This window comes from Chrysochloris asiatica, unplaced genomic scaffold (assembly GCF_000296735.1).
Source record: "Chrysochloris asiatica unplaced genomic scaffold, ChrAsi1.0 scaffold00004, whole genome shotgun sequence".
NCBI classification, from domain to species: Eukaryota; Metazoa; Chordata; class Mammalia; order Afrosoricida; family Chrysochloridae; genus Chrysochloris; species Chrysochloris asiatica.
Genome location: NW_006408522.1, coordinates 26,281,228 through 26,300,332, shown reverse-complemented (window position 1 = coordinate 26,300,332; position 19,105 = coordinate 26,281,228). Strand labels below are relative to the sequence as shown.

Here is a 19,105-nt window from a genome sequence, read left to right as displayed (position 1 = left end):
ATTTCACCAAGCTTTGTGTACCTGCCATTTATATTTAGAGTAGTTCTGGGCTCATGTACTTGTTGCAATGATCAATTCTCACACCTTCTTTTTTCCATTTCCAGGCCCCAGTGCATTGTCTTAACAGGGGGACCCATGATAAGACCTGCTCTCTTGGACATAACACATGCCTTTACCAAGAACAGTGGCCTTTGCATCTGCTGTGAAGTCTTTGTGGTAAGTGTCACTTCACCCAAGGAAGGGGCTTTGTTCTCCCTGCTCACTTTGTGTTTTAACTGAGCAGAGCAGGTCCATACACTGAGAGAAGACTGACACATCAGCTTGGAGAAGAGTCTTTCACCTTGATTCATAGAACAAGTAGTAACAAGGGTCCGTGATCCTGAATTTAAACAGGTTCATGAAAAGTGTTTCAGATTTCATAGGAGACCAACTAGAATGATAAATATTTCTAAATGATGGTCTTTGAGTCAAGAAAAATAGAACTATCTCAGAAATAAAATGAAGGCATTTGGGAAGATAACTGTCCATAGAAATATAAAAAGATGGAATGAGCAGGATAGAGCGCTATTAGATAGATTAACTGATGGGGAGACAAGCAGACATAATGGCCTTAAATGACAGAATATAGAATTTAGATTAAATATTTGGATAAATCTGATGATATTACAGATGTCTAGGGAGTTAAAACAAGTTTTCCAGGCCATGGATAACCATTCAAAGCTGAATGAGTTCTTTTTTGTTCAGGAAGTATGTGATGGACTAAAAATAACTTATTGGTGGCTTTCTTGGGAGGTATCCAAAGGAGGTGCTGAAAATTTAACCATAGGTATTGACCAATGTTAAAGTAGGGAGAAGGCTTTCAAATAATAGTAAAGTAATTTAATCTGTGTCCTGCTAACCAATCTACTGCCATTTCTCTTCATCACACCACACTTATATGCCACATCCACACATGTCCCACTCAAAATCCCTAGCTCGTTCAAAGCAGTCTTCCCTAGTCTTCAAAGCATTTACCTATAATTTTCTAATATGATCTTGTAGAATCCTAGTGAGGAAGGAAGAAAAAGAAAAGCCCGGTTCTCATTTTAAAGAGTGGGAAAGTAAGATTCAGGAAAATAAAATTATGGCAGAGAATGACATGATAAGAAAATGACAGTCAGAATTTCAATCCAGATAATTTGATTGGACTCTGCATGACATCATGAAAAGAAAGCCTTAGCAGACCCACATCCTTGGGGGTGCTGTTAGCAATAGATCGTTGATATGAGCTGCCAGTCAGCCCCCAACTCATAATGATCGCATGCACAATTGAACAAATTGATGCCCAGCCCTATGCCATCTGTATGGATTGACTGTGTGATTCATAGAGTTTTTATTGGCTGGTATTTGGAAATAGACTATCACACTCTTTTTCCTCTCTTTCTTAGTCTGGGAGTTCTGCTGAAATCTAATAAGCATCATTGTTGTTGTGAAGTGCTGTTGAGTCAGTTCCGACCCATAGCGACCCAGTATAGGGTCCAATAAGCATCATAGCAACATGCAAATCTCCACTGACAGACTGGTGGTGAACATGTCTAACCACTGCCTGGGAATTGAACCTAGGTCTCTTGCATGGGAGGTGAGACGTCTACTGCTGAAACTTTAATGCTCTAAATTCTTCCAGTACTTGCCAAGGAATTGGGCTAATAAGCAGTTGTATGACCCTGGGGACAATCAACTGTCCCATGATGCAGGAGCTTAATTTGCTACATGTCACCATGATCAGCAGCACTTAAGCATCCCTTTATACTTGGCAATGCTCCACATGCTCTGTGAAACCAGTTGGTTATATTTTCTGTCCTCTTAGTGCTTCTATGATAATAACAGAAACACTATAACTAAATGTAATTACCCAATAGGGGAGAGAGGAAATCCCACCGACTATGGAAGACTGACAGGCTAAGTAATGACCAACTGGGACTCCAGAGGACTCAAAAAAATCTTATCAAGCACCTTGTTCCCATATTATCAACTTTGGTGCCCTCGATAAGTGGATTTCATTTTGGCCAATATAATATAGGCCAATATAGGAGCCAGTTTTGATGGAATAAGCAGTTTGGGGTGTTTTTCTTCTCCAGCAATTTAGAGAAAACTTAGTTTAGCAGGCAATAAAAAAATGTTAGGACAGGAGAAATGAACTGGGAGTATAAGCAATCACATATTGGCAAGGGAGAAAAAGTCTTCCTATAGAGGCTAAAGAGACTGCTTTTAATTAACCCTTTGCTAGTTTAACTATAATAAAAAGTTATGATTCTTGAATATCATTTCATTTAAAATAGCCACCTAAGCCTGTGCCGCCAATGATCCTGGTGTTTTGACACATACATTGGACAGAATTATACATTACTGTGCTGCTTCCTCTGAGTAGGGCTCAAGACTCTTGCTCCCAGGTTTCAGAGTTCCGTTGGGGACAGAAAAGAGTTCCTGCATCACTTAATGACTTTCCAGTTAGTTACTTTCTGTGGGATCCTGAGGCTGCCAATGCCATCAGCATATGTAGGCTCCAGGCTCAGTTGTCAATCATCTTTGAAAAGGAACACATGGAAGAGGATGTATGGGATAGCTACATACCATTAGAAAATTGTATTATAACAAAGCACTGTGGTTGATGGTGAGGCCAATCTTGTGGGAACACGTGAAATAGTAATGGTGATGTTAGGAAATATCAATTTCCTAACTGTTGAGACAAACAGCTAAGTTTCAAAACATCATTTTGCCACCAATTATCTGTGAGTCTCTTAGGTATGTAATTTAGCTTTCTTGTGCCTCAATTTCAACCACTCATGTGTAGTTTGGGTGTGGCTGTGATGCTGCAAGCTATGCCACTGGTATTTCAAATACCAGCAGGATCACCCATGGTGGACAGGTTTCAGTGAAGCTTCTCATTAAACAGACTAGGAAGAAGGAAGAGGCAACCACTGAAACCCTTATGAATAACAGTGGATGGAACACATAGTACCAGAAGATGAACCATTTAGATGGGCAGACACTCAAACTATGACTGGGGAAGTGCTACCTCCTCAAAGTAGAGTAGATGGAAATGGGGGTGGAGCAAAATTTTGGGGACCTTCATTTGATGATGTGGCATGACTAAAAATGAGAAGAAATAGCTGCAAACATTCATTTATAACTGAAATATGTAATGTACAAAGTGTGACTCTGGGAAAACTTGAAGTCATCAAAAATGAAATGGAACCCATAAAATTCAATAGCCTAGACATTAATGAGCTAAGATAGACTGATATTGGCCATTTTGAGTAAGACAATCTTATGTTTTACTATATCAGGAATGACAAATTGAAAAGGAATGGTTCATCTTAAAACAAACAAACAAATATTTGAAAATCTATCATGAAGTACAGTGTTGTCAACGATAGGATAATATCAATATGTTTACAAGGAAGACCAGTTAATACAGCTATTATTCAAATGTACACACTAATCAGTAAAGCCAAAGGGAAAGAAATTGAAGATTTCTACCAACTTTTTGCAGTCTAAAATTGATCAGACCTGCAATCAAGATGCATTGATAATTACTGGTGATAGGAATGTAATAGTCGGAAACAACGAAGGGTTGGTAGTTGGATTATCTATTTTTGATGACAGAACAACACTAGACATTTCATGATAGCATTTTTCAAGACCAACAACTTATTCATTACAAATATCTACTTTTCAACCGTATAAGTAGTGGCTGGGAGTCCTGGTGTGGCACTGTGGGTAAATGCGCCAGACTGCAAAGCCATTTGAACTTCAAGGTCAGTGGTTCAAGCTCACCAGCTACTCCTTGGAAACCCTATACAGGGTCGCTATGGGTCAGAATCCACTCGACGGCACTTGACAACAACAACAACAACAAGTAGTGGCTGTACATATGAATCTCACTAGATGGGATACACAGGAATCAAATTGACTACATTTGTGGAAAGAGATAATGGAGAAGCACAATATCATCAGTCAGGACAAGATCAGCGACTGATTGTGGAACAAACCATCAATTGCTTAAATGCAAGTTCAGGTTGAAGCTGAAGAAAATTAAAACAAGTTCATGGGAGCCAAAATTTGACCTAGAATATATGCCGCCTGGATTTAGAGACTATCTCAAGAATAGATTTGATATGTTGAACAATAATGACTGAAGATCAGATGAGTTGTGGGATAATATTAACAACATCATTCGTAAAGAAAACAAAAAGCCATTTATAAGACAGGAAAAAAGGAAAGGCCAAAGTAGATGTCTGAGGAGACCCTGAAACTTGCTCTAGAACATAGAGATGCCAAAGCAACTGGAAGAAATACTGAAATAAAAGAGATGAATAAAAGATTTCAAAGAGCAGCTTAAGAAGACAACGTATTGCAACGAAATGTGCAAAGACCTGGAGTAACCAAACCAAAAGGGAAGAACACGCTTGTCGTTTCTTAAACTAAAGAACTGAAGAAAAAAATTGAAGCCTCAAGTAGTAATGTTAAAGGATTATGTGGGCAAAATATTATACAATACAGGAAGCATCAAAAGAAACTGGAAGAAATATAGTCACCAATAAGAATTGGCTGACGTTAAACCATTTAAGTAGGTAGCATGTGATCAAGAACTGATGATACTGAAGGAAGAAGTCCAAGCTCCACTGAAAGCATTAGCTAGAAACAAGGAATTGACCAAATACCAATTGAAATGTTTCAATAAACCAATGCAACACTAGAGGTGCCTGCTTATTTACACCAAGAAATTTGTAAGACAACTACCTGACCATCCAACTACAAGATATTCACATTTGTGCACATTCCAAAGAAAAGTGACACATCAGACTGTGGAAATCATTGAACAATATCATTAAAACCAAATGCAAATCCAATGTTGCTTAAGATCATTCAAAATAATAGTGCAAAAGTACATCAACAGTGAGCTGCCAGAAATTCAAGCTGGATTTAGAAGAGGACATGGAATGAGAGATTATCATTGCTGGTGTCAAATGGCTCTTGGCTGAAGCGGAGCATGTCAGAAAGATGTTTACCTGTGTTTTATCGACTATACAAAGACATCTGATTGTGTGGATCATAGCAAACTATGGATAACATTACAAAGAATAGGGGTTCCAGACACTTAATTGTGCTCATGCAGAACCTGTCCAAAGACTTAGAGGCGGTCATTTGAACAGAACAAGGGAATGCTGAGTGGTTTAAAATCAGAAAAGCTGTATGTCAAGGTTGCATCTTTTTACCATATTCAATCTACATGCTGAATGATAATCCAAAAATGGACTATATAATGAAGAACATGGCATGAGGGCTGGAGGAAGACTCTTTAACAATCTGTACTATTCAGATGACACAACCTTTGCTGCTTAAAGTAAAGAGGACTTGAGGCACTTGCTGATGAGATAAAAGAATACAGCCTTCAGTATAGGTTGCACTTTAATGGAAAGCCAACAAAAATCCTCACAACTGGACCAATAAATAGCAATATGATAAATGGAGAAGAGAGTGAAATTGTTATGGATTTGATTTTACTTTGATCCACAATCCACAATGCAAGCAGCAATCAAAAAAACAAATAACGTGTCGCATTGGGCAAATCTGTCAGCTAAAGGACTCTAAAATGTTAACGAAATCAGGTTTCACTTTGAGGATTAAGATGTGCCTTACCCAAGCCATGGTATTTTCAGTTGCCTCATATGCATGCTAAAGGTGGACAATGAATTGATGCCATTGAATTATGGTACTGGCAAAGAATTTACCATGGACTGCCGGAAGAATGAAACAGTCTATCTTAGAAGACATACAGACACACAGCCAGTATTCTCCTTAGAACTGAGTATGGTAAGTGTATACATACTTTGGGTATGTTATCAGGAGGGACCAATCCCTGGAGAAAAACATCATGCTTGGTAATACTGAGGGTAAGCGAAAAGAGGAAGACCCTCCAGGATATAGATAGACACAGTGGGTGCAAAAATGGGCTCATAGATAGCAACAAATGTGAGGATGGCACAGGACCAGGCATTGTTTTATTCTATTGTACAATATTCTATTATAGGGTTACTATGAGTTGGAATCTACTAGAATGTACTTAGTAACAATATGTCTCCGTTTTCTCTGTCATAAAAATGGGAATACACATAGCACCTATATCACAAGGCTGTTGTGATGATAATATGAGAAAAAGTTTTCTAATGCTCAGCTCAGTTTGTAACATAGTAAATGCTCAATTAGTTTTAGCTGTTATTATTGATACTGTTATTAGTGTTGTCGGTATTATTGGTATAACATAGGTACCATTTTCGTTCCAAAAATAGATTGCGTTCGATAGCAACCTAAGGCATTCTATTAGAAAACTAGGTGCAGACAATGGATCTTGGATTTTTTTAGGTATCCAACAGTTTGATTATGACCAAGTAGCTAAATACACACTCCAACCTAACTGATCATGGGACAGCAAGCTCGGTTTTTTGTCCCTTGAAGAGACTTCATTATTTGAGGCGCTAACTTGAAGTACTGTAACACTCTGAAGGAGCAAGACCCAGAGCTCCCTGGAATTTTGGTGCTGGTGGGTACATGGGAAGCACGTGACCAGAGCTACCAGTTCTTACAGCAGACATGTTGTTAAAGGCTGTGAGGTCATGTGGAGTCCCTATGAGTCAGAATCAATCTGACAGCAACAAACAATAAAACAGAGGTCATGGCCCTCAAAACTGCTGAAACTGAAATTAAGAGAGTTATCCCTTTTTGTTGGGCTCCAAGCTTCCACTCTGAACCTTTCAACTACCCAGCTCTTAAATTTGCCCACTAGAAACCATTCCTCCTTGTCCTTACTTTTTTTCTTAGTTATCCTAGAAAATTTCCTAGAAAATGTTCCAAAGTATCCAGAATAGAGACTTTAGATGAGGGATTCCACGTCAGGACAAATTTGTAATTCCTTTTCAAAGAATTCCACTTAACTTTATATAAACTGTCAACTCTTCTCTTCTGAGCTGCCATTTAACAAGTCAGTGCTACACAACAATAACATACATATATCCCAAGAACATTTAAATCATTGTTTTTCTTTTAAGTCTCATTCCTATCACTATAGTAAGATGGAGTGGGGACTGCGGAGTGAGGAAGTAGGACTCCAGCATCTAGTATTCTGGGCATGGGCAAGTTCAGTGGGTTCAACAGACAGATAGTAAGTGAAGGGTTATAAACTGCAATTTTGACTAATTCAACTCTATGTACCATGGCATAAATAAGCTATCAATTTTATTTATTAATTAGTTTCCTCACTTATGGCATGCCTAGAAGAGAGATAATAAATCATTGCAGATAACTTAGTTTTGGTTTCATTCTGGAGTGCATGCATCCAGCTCTTAAAAATCTAACGGTGTCAGCTCACACTTTGTCATGTGAGACGACATCACACTTCAGCAATCACTCACTCATGTACGTCCCAATTTTGCATCGAAGGGCAGGCTCTCTATTTATTTTATTAAAACAAATTAAAGATGGATATGCTTTGAAGGATGGAAAACTGATCCAGCTAGTCTGGAATTTAGGATGCAAAGCAAGTATATCCAATATTGTCACAATTGTACCATTTACCAGTTTTCTAAATTTTCCTTGTCTTCAAATTGTAAAATTAGGCTTTCATTTCCATAGTGGCATCTTTTTGAAGTATAATGTGTTGTGCTGGTGACTGAAAGCAAACCTTTTTTTTTTTTTTTCATCTTGAAAAATTAGTAAATATATTAGGTTACATAAGATGAAAGCTGCATTTTCTAGGTCAAAACTGTTGAATACCGGCAAATTCATACGGTTCAACTGTAAGGAACAAAACTATACTCGTTCTATTTCTTCTAGTTAACAACCATTAACATTTTTGTCAAAGAGGTTTCACTCATTAAAAAATATTATGGCTGTATATAACTATATACATATATATGACACTATGGGTTAATGTGCTGAACTCCAAGGTCGGTTTGAACTGCAAGATCTCTAGTTCAAGCTCACTAGCTGCTCCTCAGAAACCCTTTACAGGGTTGCTATGACTTGAAACTGACTCAATGGCTTGTAACAACAATATTGGTAACCCTATACAGGGTCACTATGAGTCAGAAATGACTTGATGGCACTTCACAAAAACATATATATATATATATATATATATGTTGTTGTTGTTACGTGCCGTGGAGTCGGTTTCGACTCATACCGAGGCTGTAAATCTTTACGGGAGCAGAACGCCTCATCTTTCTCCCGCGAAACCACTGGTAGTTTCGAACTGCTGACCTTGCGGTTCACAGCCCGATTAGTAACCACTACACTACCAGAGCTCCATATGCATATATATATATATATGTTTTTATTTATATATATATTTATATACTTATAAATATATATATATTTGGTGGTGGTGGTGGTTGTATGCCACCGAGTCAATTCCAACTCATAGGGACGCTGAATAGGGTTTCCAAGACTATAAATCCTTATAGGAGCAGAAAACGTCACCTTTCTCCCACAGAGCAACTGGTGTATTTTAACTACGGACTTTGTGGTTAGCAGCTTAGCTCATAATCCATTACTCTAGCAGGGCTCTCTGAACCCCTGGTTTGGTACTATAGGATAAACACTGGACTGCTAACCACAAAATCAGCAGTTTGAACCCACCAGCTGCTTCTTGGAAACCCTACACAGGGTCACTATGAGTTGGAACCAACCCCAAGGCACAACAACAACAATCAGGGCTCCCAATATATAGATGCTGTTAAGTGCTGTCAAGTCATTTTTGACTCATAGTGACTCTGGATAGGTTTTCTAAGGAGTGGATGGTAGATTTGAACTGACAATCTTTGAGTTAGCAGTTCAGTGCCTATACTACAGCACCACACCAGGATTGGTTATATACAACAATATACTTACCATTATAACCATTTGCACTCATTTTTAATGAAATCAGCCATTACAGATTTAAACTGCAGTCTGCATTCTGAGACACCCCAACGTGACAGGCATTTTCCTCTCCAAAGACAATGGAGTTGGATGGGCGTCTTTCTAGTTCTTTCACATGGATACCAAGATGCAGGTCTACTTCTAATGATGGCTCTCCTGCTCTTCAATTTTTCCTTCATTCTTGGCTGTCCTCTTCTCTCATTGCAATGGAGAAAAAGAATGACTTTTGACCATCTTTCTCTTGTAGCTCCCCTTTTAAAAAAATCTTACCCTTACTGCTTCCAGGAAATTTATAAAATTTACAAAGTAGCTTAATAAAACCCAAATCTTTCTTTAAATTCAATAAAGTTCTTGGGAAAACTCAGAGAAGACAACCAACTCCTAACTCTATTGCTACAATGAAAAACTAGTCAAGCACAGATAACCCTAGGGAAATGAAAATTCTCAATTTTCTATTCGTATCAACACCCCTCTTAAAGCAACCTCCACATCCAACAATAAGAAAACACCTTCTTTTTAGATGCATCCCTTCTCAATTTATCAGTGAGCCACTGTCTTGATACTAATAAAACAGTGTCGGAACCAAACACACAATGAATGAAATGACCCATTAATGGGTACTTGGAAACATGGTGAGATGAAATATGGACCAAATCAGAAAAGAAAAAAATCTCATCCTCACAGTTCCAACCAGAGTGGTAAATGACAGGAAAGACAGATAAGTCTCTCAAAGTTTTCAAAATGAAAGTTGAAAAGAATGCTATGCTTGGCCCAAATTCTTCTGGTTGATCCAAAGGGTGTTAGCATCCTTTCTTTTTTGAAGTTTACTTTCTTTTTTGAAATATTTATTTATAGAAATTTGCCTCTCATTCAACTTCTACTGCAGACTATGTAATTATAAATTCTTTGCCCTTTCTCAATCAATGTCAAAGCTATAATATATACAAGATTTTAAAATCTTTATTGTCTATCCAAATAATCAATTAATTTATGGACTTATATTTTGGATGCTAACTGAAGCTAATCGCTATAATATTTTAATTGGGTGCTAAAATTCATTTTTCTGACTATGATATATTTAGATGTTGAACAATTATATTCCAATGTGTCTTCCCTCTTTGCTAAATTTGCTTTTTCCTTAATACATTTGTATTGCAGTCTTGCCTCACATTAATATGTGTGCTACAAGAATATTATACACATTTTTAGCAACTAGAGATTCTGCATGAAATATTTTTATGACTCTCAATATGGCAAATTTAGGCATTAAAGTAAATCTCTCTGTCACAATGAATGTTTAATCTGGATTTTTATAATGCTAATAAACATACGTTAGACTGTATTTATTTAAATAAAAGTCAGTTTCCCCAGGGGTTCACAGCCATTGTGGTACAGCTCAATATACTGATTGGTCCAACATCTTTCCTGGCTATTGGTTATTCTTACATCTTATGGCTGTTGTCACCATTGAGTTGCCCTAAATAAAAGATTCCTTCTTGCAGTTGATGGAAAAGAAAGGCTTAAGAAAGGACTAGCGATTCAGTATGCATTGCCTGTCTAGAAACCTGAGCTAAATTTGATCCATAATAACATGTCTTTCCTTAGACTAAGGTTTCAGTTTAACAACTACCCTCCCTATATCTCTATGGAGTCTTGGTGTGATGCTGTACAATAATCACTGGACTACCAACCACAAGGCTGGTGGTTCAAACCCACTAGTAGATCCTTAGGAACCCCATAAGGATTGCTATGAGTCAGAATTGACTTAACGACACTTAACAACAACAACTGTATCTCTAACTCATTTACTTTCAAAAAGTTGTCAGGTTATAGGAAATATATAGGAAAAAATAAGTACATAAAGAGTCAAGTGCAATTTAAATAAAATTTTAAATGGACAGATCCCAGAGATCATGGAATTAAAAGACAATGGAATTTTTCCACAAATTTTTTGAAGCTCCCTGGTATAACATATGTCATATATGTAATTGTAAACTTTCTAGTAGTCATATTGTAAAGTGTAAAAGAAACAGGTAAAGTAAACTTTAATACCATATATATCCATAATATTGTCATTTCATTGTGTTAATGAACATAAATTATGAATGACATAGTTGTTTTTATTTTACTTATTTCATTCTAAGACTTCAAAATTTGGCCAGCCACATTTCAAATGCTCTGTAGCCATATGTGCCTCAGGGCTGTCATTCTGAGCAGTATTGGTTTAAGTAATTTCTTTATTTTTACAACTGTGGAAGCTGTAGAAAGAGATGCTAAGAGACATGCCCAGAGTATTAGTATAGTCAGCGTCAGAGTAAGATCTAATCCCAATATCCTGTTGCCCAGTTCAGCGCTCTTTCAGCTCTGTCATAGAATAAACACAATGGTAGGTTTAGGTTTGTAGTTTCAGCAAGACTGGATCATTCCGTTATGATCATAAAAATCAACTTTGAATGAACACCTCCTATTTTCTAGACATTGGAATGGGCACTTTATTCATTACTACTTAAAACAATCTTGCAGGATTATTTTATCTCTATTTTTAGAAAATATCAAAGCTGAAAGATAATCAGTTGCTTAAGAGGTTATCGAGTTTACATTGGAAGTAAGTTGTCTCTGCATAGTATGGGCTGTTCATGCAGCCTAATGCCTTTCTTTTCAACACAAGGCACTCTCATGCTGTGAATCTAAGTGTGGTCCAAGGACTAGCAGCATCCATGTCACCTGGGATTATGTTAGAGGTGCAAATCCTGCACTGCACCCACTGCCATTGAGTCTATTCTGACTGACAGAGACTCGATAGCACACAACCTCTTTAAAGTGCTCAAGAGCAAAGATATCAGTTTGAAGACTACGGTGTGCCTGACCTAAGCCATATTATTTATTTATTTTTGTCATTCCATTTTTGCTTTTTTTTTTTCGTTTTTGTTGTGAATTGTGTGATAGTTTACATGGGAGAATATTAGCTTGCCATGTTTTTTTTTTTTAAGTTTTTATTGTGAATTGAATTGTTTACATGGGAGAACATTGGTTTTACACTCATCCCATCATATTTCATTTCATTGCCATGATTACAATCCTCTCCATACATCAGCATTCAATAGGATTTCTTTCTATTTCCTCTGTTGTTGTTGTTGTTTTTTTTTTTGGGGGGGGTATGCACAAAAATACTCAGGAATATATAGTCATTTAAACAGCCAAAGACATATTCTGCAAGCCTGCCTCCTGGCTACCAGCATACAGCCTTTCTCTTTCCATGAGTCTAGAGTCCTCAGATGTTCTATCTCTCCATATCGTGATCTCTGTCTCTACCTCTGGAGCTACTGCTTCTCTGGATATGGTCTCACATTCTGCTCATGCTCTTTTCCCTTGATGGTCCTAGGGTCCTCTGTTCCTGGAATGTAAGATTAACTACTTCCCCCGTTTCATTATAAAACTTCTATCTTTACAGTTGTGACAATTGCAATTAGTCATGATAACAATCACTCACTATTAAATCAAAAGAATCTTATCCCCATCTTTCACCAGACCCATCTAGACAAGATGAAAACTATTCAGTGGGAATTCTGCTTTCCCCTTGCCATATTATTTTTAATAGCCTCATATGCATGTGAAAGTTGGACAATGAAGAAATAAGACTGTAGAAGGATTGGTGCATTTGCATTATAGTGTTGGAGAAGAATATTGAAAGTACCATGGACTGACAGAATAAACAAATCTGTGTTGGAAGAAGGACAGCCAGAATGGTGTGACTTAGAAGCCAGGATGATGTGACTTCATTTCTCATACTTCAGGCATGTTATCAGGAGGGACTAGTCCCTGGAGTTGGATCTCATGCTTGGTAAAGTGGAGGGTCAGCAACAAAGAGGAAGATCCCTAGTGAGGTGGATTTGCATAGTGGCAGCTGCAATGGGACCAAGCATAACAATTGTGAGCATGGTGCAGATCTGGATAGTGCTTCGTTCTGCTGTGCATAGGAATCACTGTGAGTCAGAACCAACTTGATGGCATGTGGCTCTGTGAGTTAATGCACTGGACTGCAAGGTTGAAGTTCACCAGTTGTTTCTTGGCAATCCTATACAGGGTTGCAATGAGTCAGAAGTGACTCAACGGTACTTAACAACAACAACAATAACATGGGGTTTCTGAGGATTAAATCTTTATGAGATGATAGCCTCATCTTTCTCCTATAGAACAGCTGGTAGATTTGAACTATCAACCTTGTGGTTAACAGTCTAACACCTAACTCACTGCACCACCAAGATGCCTTAAATCCTGCCCCAGGCCTACTAATCAGAATCTGCATTTTATAAAGGTCCCAGATGACTCAGATGACATCTTAGGCAACTTAATAAAATATCAAATCTCTCTATGAATCAAATTAATTTCCCAGGAGAACAACAGCTTTGTACCCTGTCAGATGCATCTCAGAAAATAAAAATAAATAAAATAGTGGATTAATAAATAAAATAGTGGATTGAATTGAAACATGAGAAGAAACGTTAGCTTGAACTTTTAAGGAATGATAAACAAGAATAGAGTTTTTCATTAAAAAATGAATTCCTGGAACTCAAAGGTTGAAATTATAAAATGCCTCATCTGCTACTTCTACTAAGGAGCTCTGGTAGCGTAGTGGTTATGAACTGGGCTGCAAACCGCAGGGTCAGCGGTTTGAAACTACCAGGTATTCCACGGGTGAAGGATGAGGCTTTCTGCTCCCATAAAGATTTACAACCTCGGAACCCTGTACAGGGTCGCTGTGAGTTGGAACCGACTCCATGGCACATAACCACCACCGCTATTACTACTACAGTCTTTCTTGTTGTTAAATGCCATTGACTTGGTTCTCACTCATAGCGATCCTGTATAGGGTTTCTGAAGAGTAGCTGGTGGGTTTGAACTGCTGACTTTGCAGTTCAAACCAACCTTGCGGTCCAGTGCATTATCCTACAGTGCTGCACCAGCCACCTCTGTTCCTCTTACCTCACCAAATAGGGTGAGTGACAGGGAAACGTTAATTTATTTGTATGCCAGTGGTGGCACTGTAGGATAAGCATTGGACTGCTAACCACAAGGTCAACAGTTCAAATCCACCAGCCACTCCATGGGGTCAAGATGAGGCTTTCTGCACCCTTAAAGATTTACAATCTCAGAAACACTATATAGGGTCACTCTGAGTAGAAATTAACTTGATGGCAGCAGGTTTGTTTGTTTATGTGTCAACGTTACACAGAGAAACATGGTGTTAACTGTATTCTTGCCACACACAAAAAGCAATGAATCATCCTAATAAGATTGTCAAGATGTGGTAGCTCGTGGCAAGATTTGTAGCTCACCACGTCTGGCTCTAGAAAGCTCTGTCCATTTCTTGGAATTGGGCTCTAGCTGAGATTACCTTGGCATTCCTGAAAGTGGTTCATACCATTGAGTCAAAGGTTGATTGTGTCTTTATCCTGAGACATTTCAATCACATTTTCAGTATTTTCCTCATGTGCCCTATTGCCCTTGGTGCTTTTCATTCAGAATGAGGCAGTTAATTAAGTAGATGCCGAAATCACTCGAGATATTTAGGGTGGAGAGTGAGTAATGTGAGCAGCCCAGAGACTCTCCAAAAGGTTGGATCTGTGTGAACCCTGTTTAGTGAGGTGTACGTCCCTCTTTCTTATTTCTTAACTCAAAAGGGCATTGCCAGCTATTTTTGTCCTTTAGAAAACCACAGCAGGGTAACGTCTAATAGCAGGACTTCTAACCAATATTTCATTGTGTCCTACAGGGACCGCGCAAGCTGTGTGTTAAGGAGATGAATAGTGGCATGGCGAAAAAGCAGGCCTGGCTTATAAAGAACAAAATCAAGGCCTTTTATGCTGCCGTAGCAGCAGACTGTTTCAGAGATGGTGTCCGAAGTCTCCTTCAGGTATGGTTGGTATTGGGGGAGTGAGCACAAAGGCAACAGACAATTAGTACTCCACGTTAATGAAGCTCCCAAGTGCACAGATACAGTCAGGCAGCCTACATCCGAGATCAATGCAGTTAGTTAAGGAATTCATTTCCCATTCCTGGGGATAGGCAAAGCTAAGACAAAAGCAGAAAGGTTCTATTACAATGAACTATGAATGATACACTGCAAATGGAAAATGAGGTTGCCTTTGGCCACCAGCATATATTCGGTCCCCATACTTATTGAAATGCAAATTTGTTCTGATGGTTGACGACATTCAGGATCCTATTAAAACTTCAAACCATTTTTGCATCTCATGCTGCATATAGCATCGCTCAAGTCAGGCATTCTTTCCCTTTTTTCTTTTGCAAATAGTATGAGGGCAGCTGCTAGACTCAACTAAATAAATGCATGGTGATCTGGGCGTAAAATCTCCTTACGCTCCTAAATTATTTCCAGAATGTTGAATAAAATGTAATAAACTCGGGTTCAGCACTGAAGCCCACAGTTCTCCCACCTTCCCCCCTTTTTTTCCCTTTCTCCCTCACTTTCTTAACCTTTCTCGTGTTGTTGTTGTTGTTAAGTGCCGTCGAGCCGGTTCCGACCCATAGCGACCCTGAACAGGGTTTCCAAGGCTGTAAATCTTTACGGGAGCAGAAAGCCTCATCTTTCTCCCAGCGGAGCAGCTGGTAGTTTCGAACTGCTGAGCTTTCGGTTCGCAGTCCAATTTGTAACCACTACGCTACCAGAGCTCCTTTCTTGTGGAGCCCTGTAAACTGCAGGGTTAGCAGTTTGAATCTACCAGTGCTCTGCAGGAGAGAGATGAAACTTTCTGTTCCTGTAATGAAGGAGCTCTGGTAGTGTAGTGGTTACGAATCGGGCTGCTAACCTCAAGGTCAGCAGTTTGAAACTTCAGCGGTTCCGCGGGAGAACGACGAGGCGTTCTGCTCCCGTAAAGATTTACAGCCTCGGAAACCCTGTGCAGGGTCACTATGAGTCGGAACCGACTCCACGGTACTTAACAATAATAACAACAATGATTTGCAGCCTTGGAAACCCTATACAGGGTCGCTATGAGTCAGACCCAACTCCACAGCACACCACCATCACTACCTCCACTTGTTGTTAAGTGTCTTCGTGTTGGTTCCGATTCATAGCGATACTGTATAGGTTTTCCAAGGAGCAGCTGGTGAGTTTGAACCTCTAGCACATAAAATCTACCCCTATTTCTGATCTTCACAATTTAGAATGCCTGAGAATTCCTAAAACAATCCAAAAGATGCTCAGAAATTATAAGGCTTGGCTTTCTAATCATTTTGGCTTTAATATGGTTGAAACACTCCTATTCTAAGTGTACAAATGATGCAGTAAATTCTTGACTTTCAGAGTAGCCTGGTTCAGTACTGTAAGAATTCAGGACTGCGTTCAGGTAACTCTTATGCTTATTTAGGCAGAAAAATAAAATAAAATAATGATTAAACCATACTATTTTGGAGATTATGAGCATTTGATGCATCTCTGACTCGAATATCCCCAAAGAACAGTTGCAACATTGATGCACATGCAAAGAAGTCATTTCTGCAAAACCTAGTCTCTTGTTGGAGGCTCTTTTCATCTGTTATTAGTTTGTTGCACCATAGAAATAGATGTCATCGTAAAATGGTGATTTTTTTTCTCTCAGTAGTGAGTTTCTTTTCAGTATCGCTTTGGTTAAACATGTTGGGAAGGTAGGGAGCCCCTAGGGGGACAAAAAGTTAAGTATTTGGCTACTAACTCAAAGGGTGGGGATTTGAACCCACCCAGAAGTGCATTGGAAGAAAGGCCTGGTGATTGGCTTCTGAAAGGCCACAGATTTGGAAATTCTACAGAACAAGTTCTATTATGCACAAATGAGTTGACAACTACTTGATAGCAACTCACTTTTTCTTTTGTTTTTGTTTTTTAGTGAGCTATGATTCTTTTCAGTAGCTCAAATATTAGAAGATTTATACATTTAATATAAAAGTATCACAGAAGATTTGTAAAATAATAACATTTTCAGCTAGGCATCAGAAGACAGAGATGGTATAGGAGTAGAGTGAGAAAAGACATAGGTATGGAAACAAAGAGCAGCTAGTGGATTAGAACTGCCAACCTGATGGTTAGCAGTCGACAGCACCACACCAGGACTCCCCTATTGCCTGAGTACTTATATTATAGTCATTTGAGTATATCTTGTCTTCTCAATCTTACTTGATATTCCTAAAGGCTGAAGTGCACATCTCAGTCCTCTCCCAAACCACCTAACATAACACTATGTGATTAATATTGCCAAGTTAAATTTAATTAATTGGAAGCCATATCCTATCATCTAACGAGGGGAATGAAACTTCTCATATGGAAGATGGCTATTAACAATACTATCATTCAAGAGAATTAAGCTCTAGACGCATAACCCAGTTAGTCTTCAATAAATAATACAAGTAGAAATCTTGTATGTAAGACTTTTCCAAACATGGATTTTATTGCTAATGTCATTATGGATATAGCAGGTGACAATGAGTTTTGTACCACTATGTTTCAACACTCATACCAACAACTAAGCCAAACTTCACTTGATTTTAAATTATTGAACCATTTTAATGAGTGTGTCAGAAGAAATGCAAATGACTACTAATTTAGAAAAGCTACATTTCTGTCATCTAAAATCCATTTATGGCTGAGATGATTTAGAACTAATCTTCCTATTTTATGCTTGGGTACAGGCATGAAGGACATGCACTAAAATGTAATCTAATCTTCTGAATCTTCAGAACATTACTCCGGTGCTCTTTTGGACATTATTTTTCATTTGTGATGCTGTTTTCTGGGTCTGGTAAGGACTGCCCATGTTTTTATGTACTCTGTTTAGGCCTCTGGCTTGGGAAGAATGAAACCAAACACTCTGGTTATTGGATATAAAAAAAACTGGAGGAAGGCTTCCCTGGCAGAGATTGAGAACTACGTGGGAATCATACAGTAAGTGAAGGCTTTCAACGTATCTGCTTGTTTATAAAGCACTAACTAGGGGAGTGCCGTGGCTCTGTAGGATAGACACTGGCCTGTGAACCACATGGTCCGCAGTTTGAGCCCAGCTGCTCCTCAGGAGAAAGATGAGGTTTTCTGTTCCCACAGAAATTGACAGCCTCAGAAACCCTGTAAGAGGCTCTCTGAGTGTGGCACACAATAACAACCTCAAAAAGCATAATAAAATAGTATTCATCTTCTGAAATGATAAGCATTATTGACCAAAGACAAATTTCCTTAGCAGTACTCCTAACCTGGGGGACCTATGCGTTAAGCGATTCATCAGAATTGTGTTTACCAGAAGTGTAAGGCCTGCTCTCCACCCCTGGGCTGCTGCTGTCTGGCTCCTCTTGGTGCTCTCTGTGCACTAAGATAATGCTAAATCAAGTGGTCAGGGTTAGAATCTTGCAGGGTCAGCCAAAGTTGTTTGGTTACATTTAGAACCACAGTTAGTTCTTAGAAATAGATTACGTCTGCCTCCTGTGATCTAGATTCTTCCTCAATCTCACCTCTAGGAACAAAAGAAGTAGAAGAAAAAAAATAGTGATTTGGGGGGGAAAGTATGTAAATAGTCGATCATACCACCCGTTATTTGATACCCGTGATTTGATACCTTGTATCATCCTCATGGAAGGAGAGCTCTGGTAGCGTTAGTGGTTATGAATCGGGCTGCGAACCTTAAGGTCAGCGGTTCGAAACTACCAGCCGCTCCGCGGGAGAAAGATGAGGCTTTCTACTCCCGTAAAGATTTACACCCTAGGAAACCCTGTACAGGGTCGCTATGGGTCGGAACCGACTCGACGGCACTTAACAACATCATCCTCATGGAATGAGTCCTGGTGTGGCGCTGTGGGTTAATGCGCCAGACTGCAAAGCCATTTGAACTGCAAGGTTGGCGGTTCAAGCTCACCAGCTGCTCCTTAGAAACCCTATACAGGGTTGCTATGGGTCAGAACCAAGTCGATGGCACTTAACAACAACAACAACATCCTTGTAGAGTCCTGGTGTGGCTCTGTGGGATAATAAAGTAGACCTCAAGCTCAGTTTGAACCTCAAGGTCGGTGGTTCAAATTCACCAACAGCTCCTTGGAAACCCTATGCACAGTCACTTTGAGTCAGAACTGACTCTACAGCACTTAGCAACATCATTCTCGTATCAACAAC

At 38.9% G+C, this 19,105-nt stretch overlaps 1 protein-coding gene across 2 annotated transcripts in view; it reads left to right on the top strand.

Moving 5' to 3' along the window:
• The window catches only part of SLC12A1 (solute carrier family 12 (sodium/potassium/chloride transporter), member 1), a 138,952-nt gene that overhangs the window by 72,542 nt on the left and 47,305 nt on the right, over nucleotides 1–19,105 (top strand). For both annotated transcript variants that reach the window (XM_006831681.1, XM_006831680.1), the window contains exons 17-19: nucleotides 105–216; nucleotides 14,732–14,872; nucleotides 17,787–17,893. In XM_006831681.1, coding sequence (XP_006831744.1) covers nucleotides 105–216; nucleotides 14,732–14,872; nucleotides 17,787–17,893 — 360 coding nt within the window. The remainder of the gene's footprint in view (nucleotides 1–104; nucleotides 217–14,731; nucleotides 14,873–17,786; nucleotides 17,894–19,105) is intronic.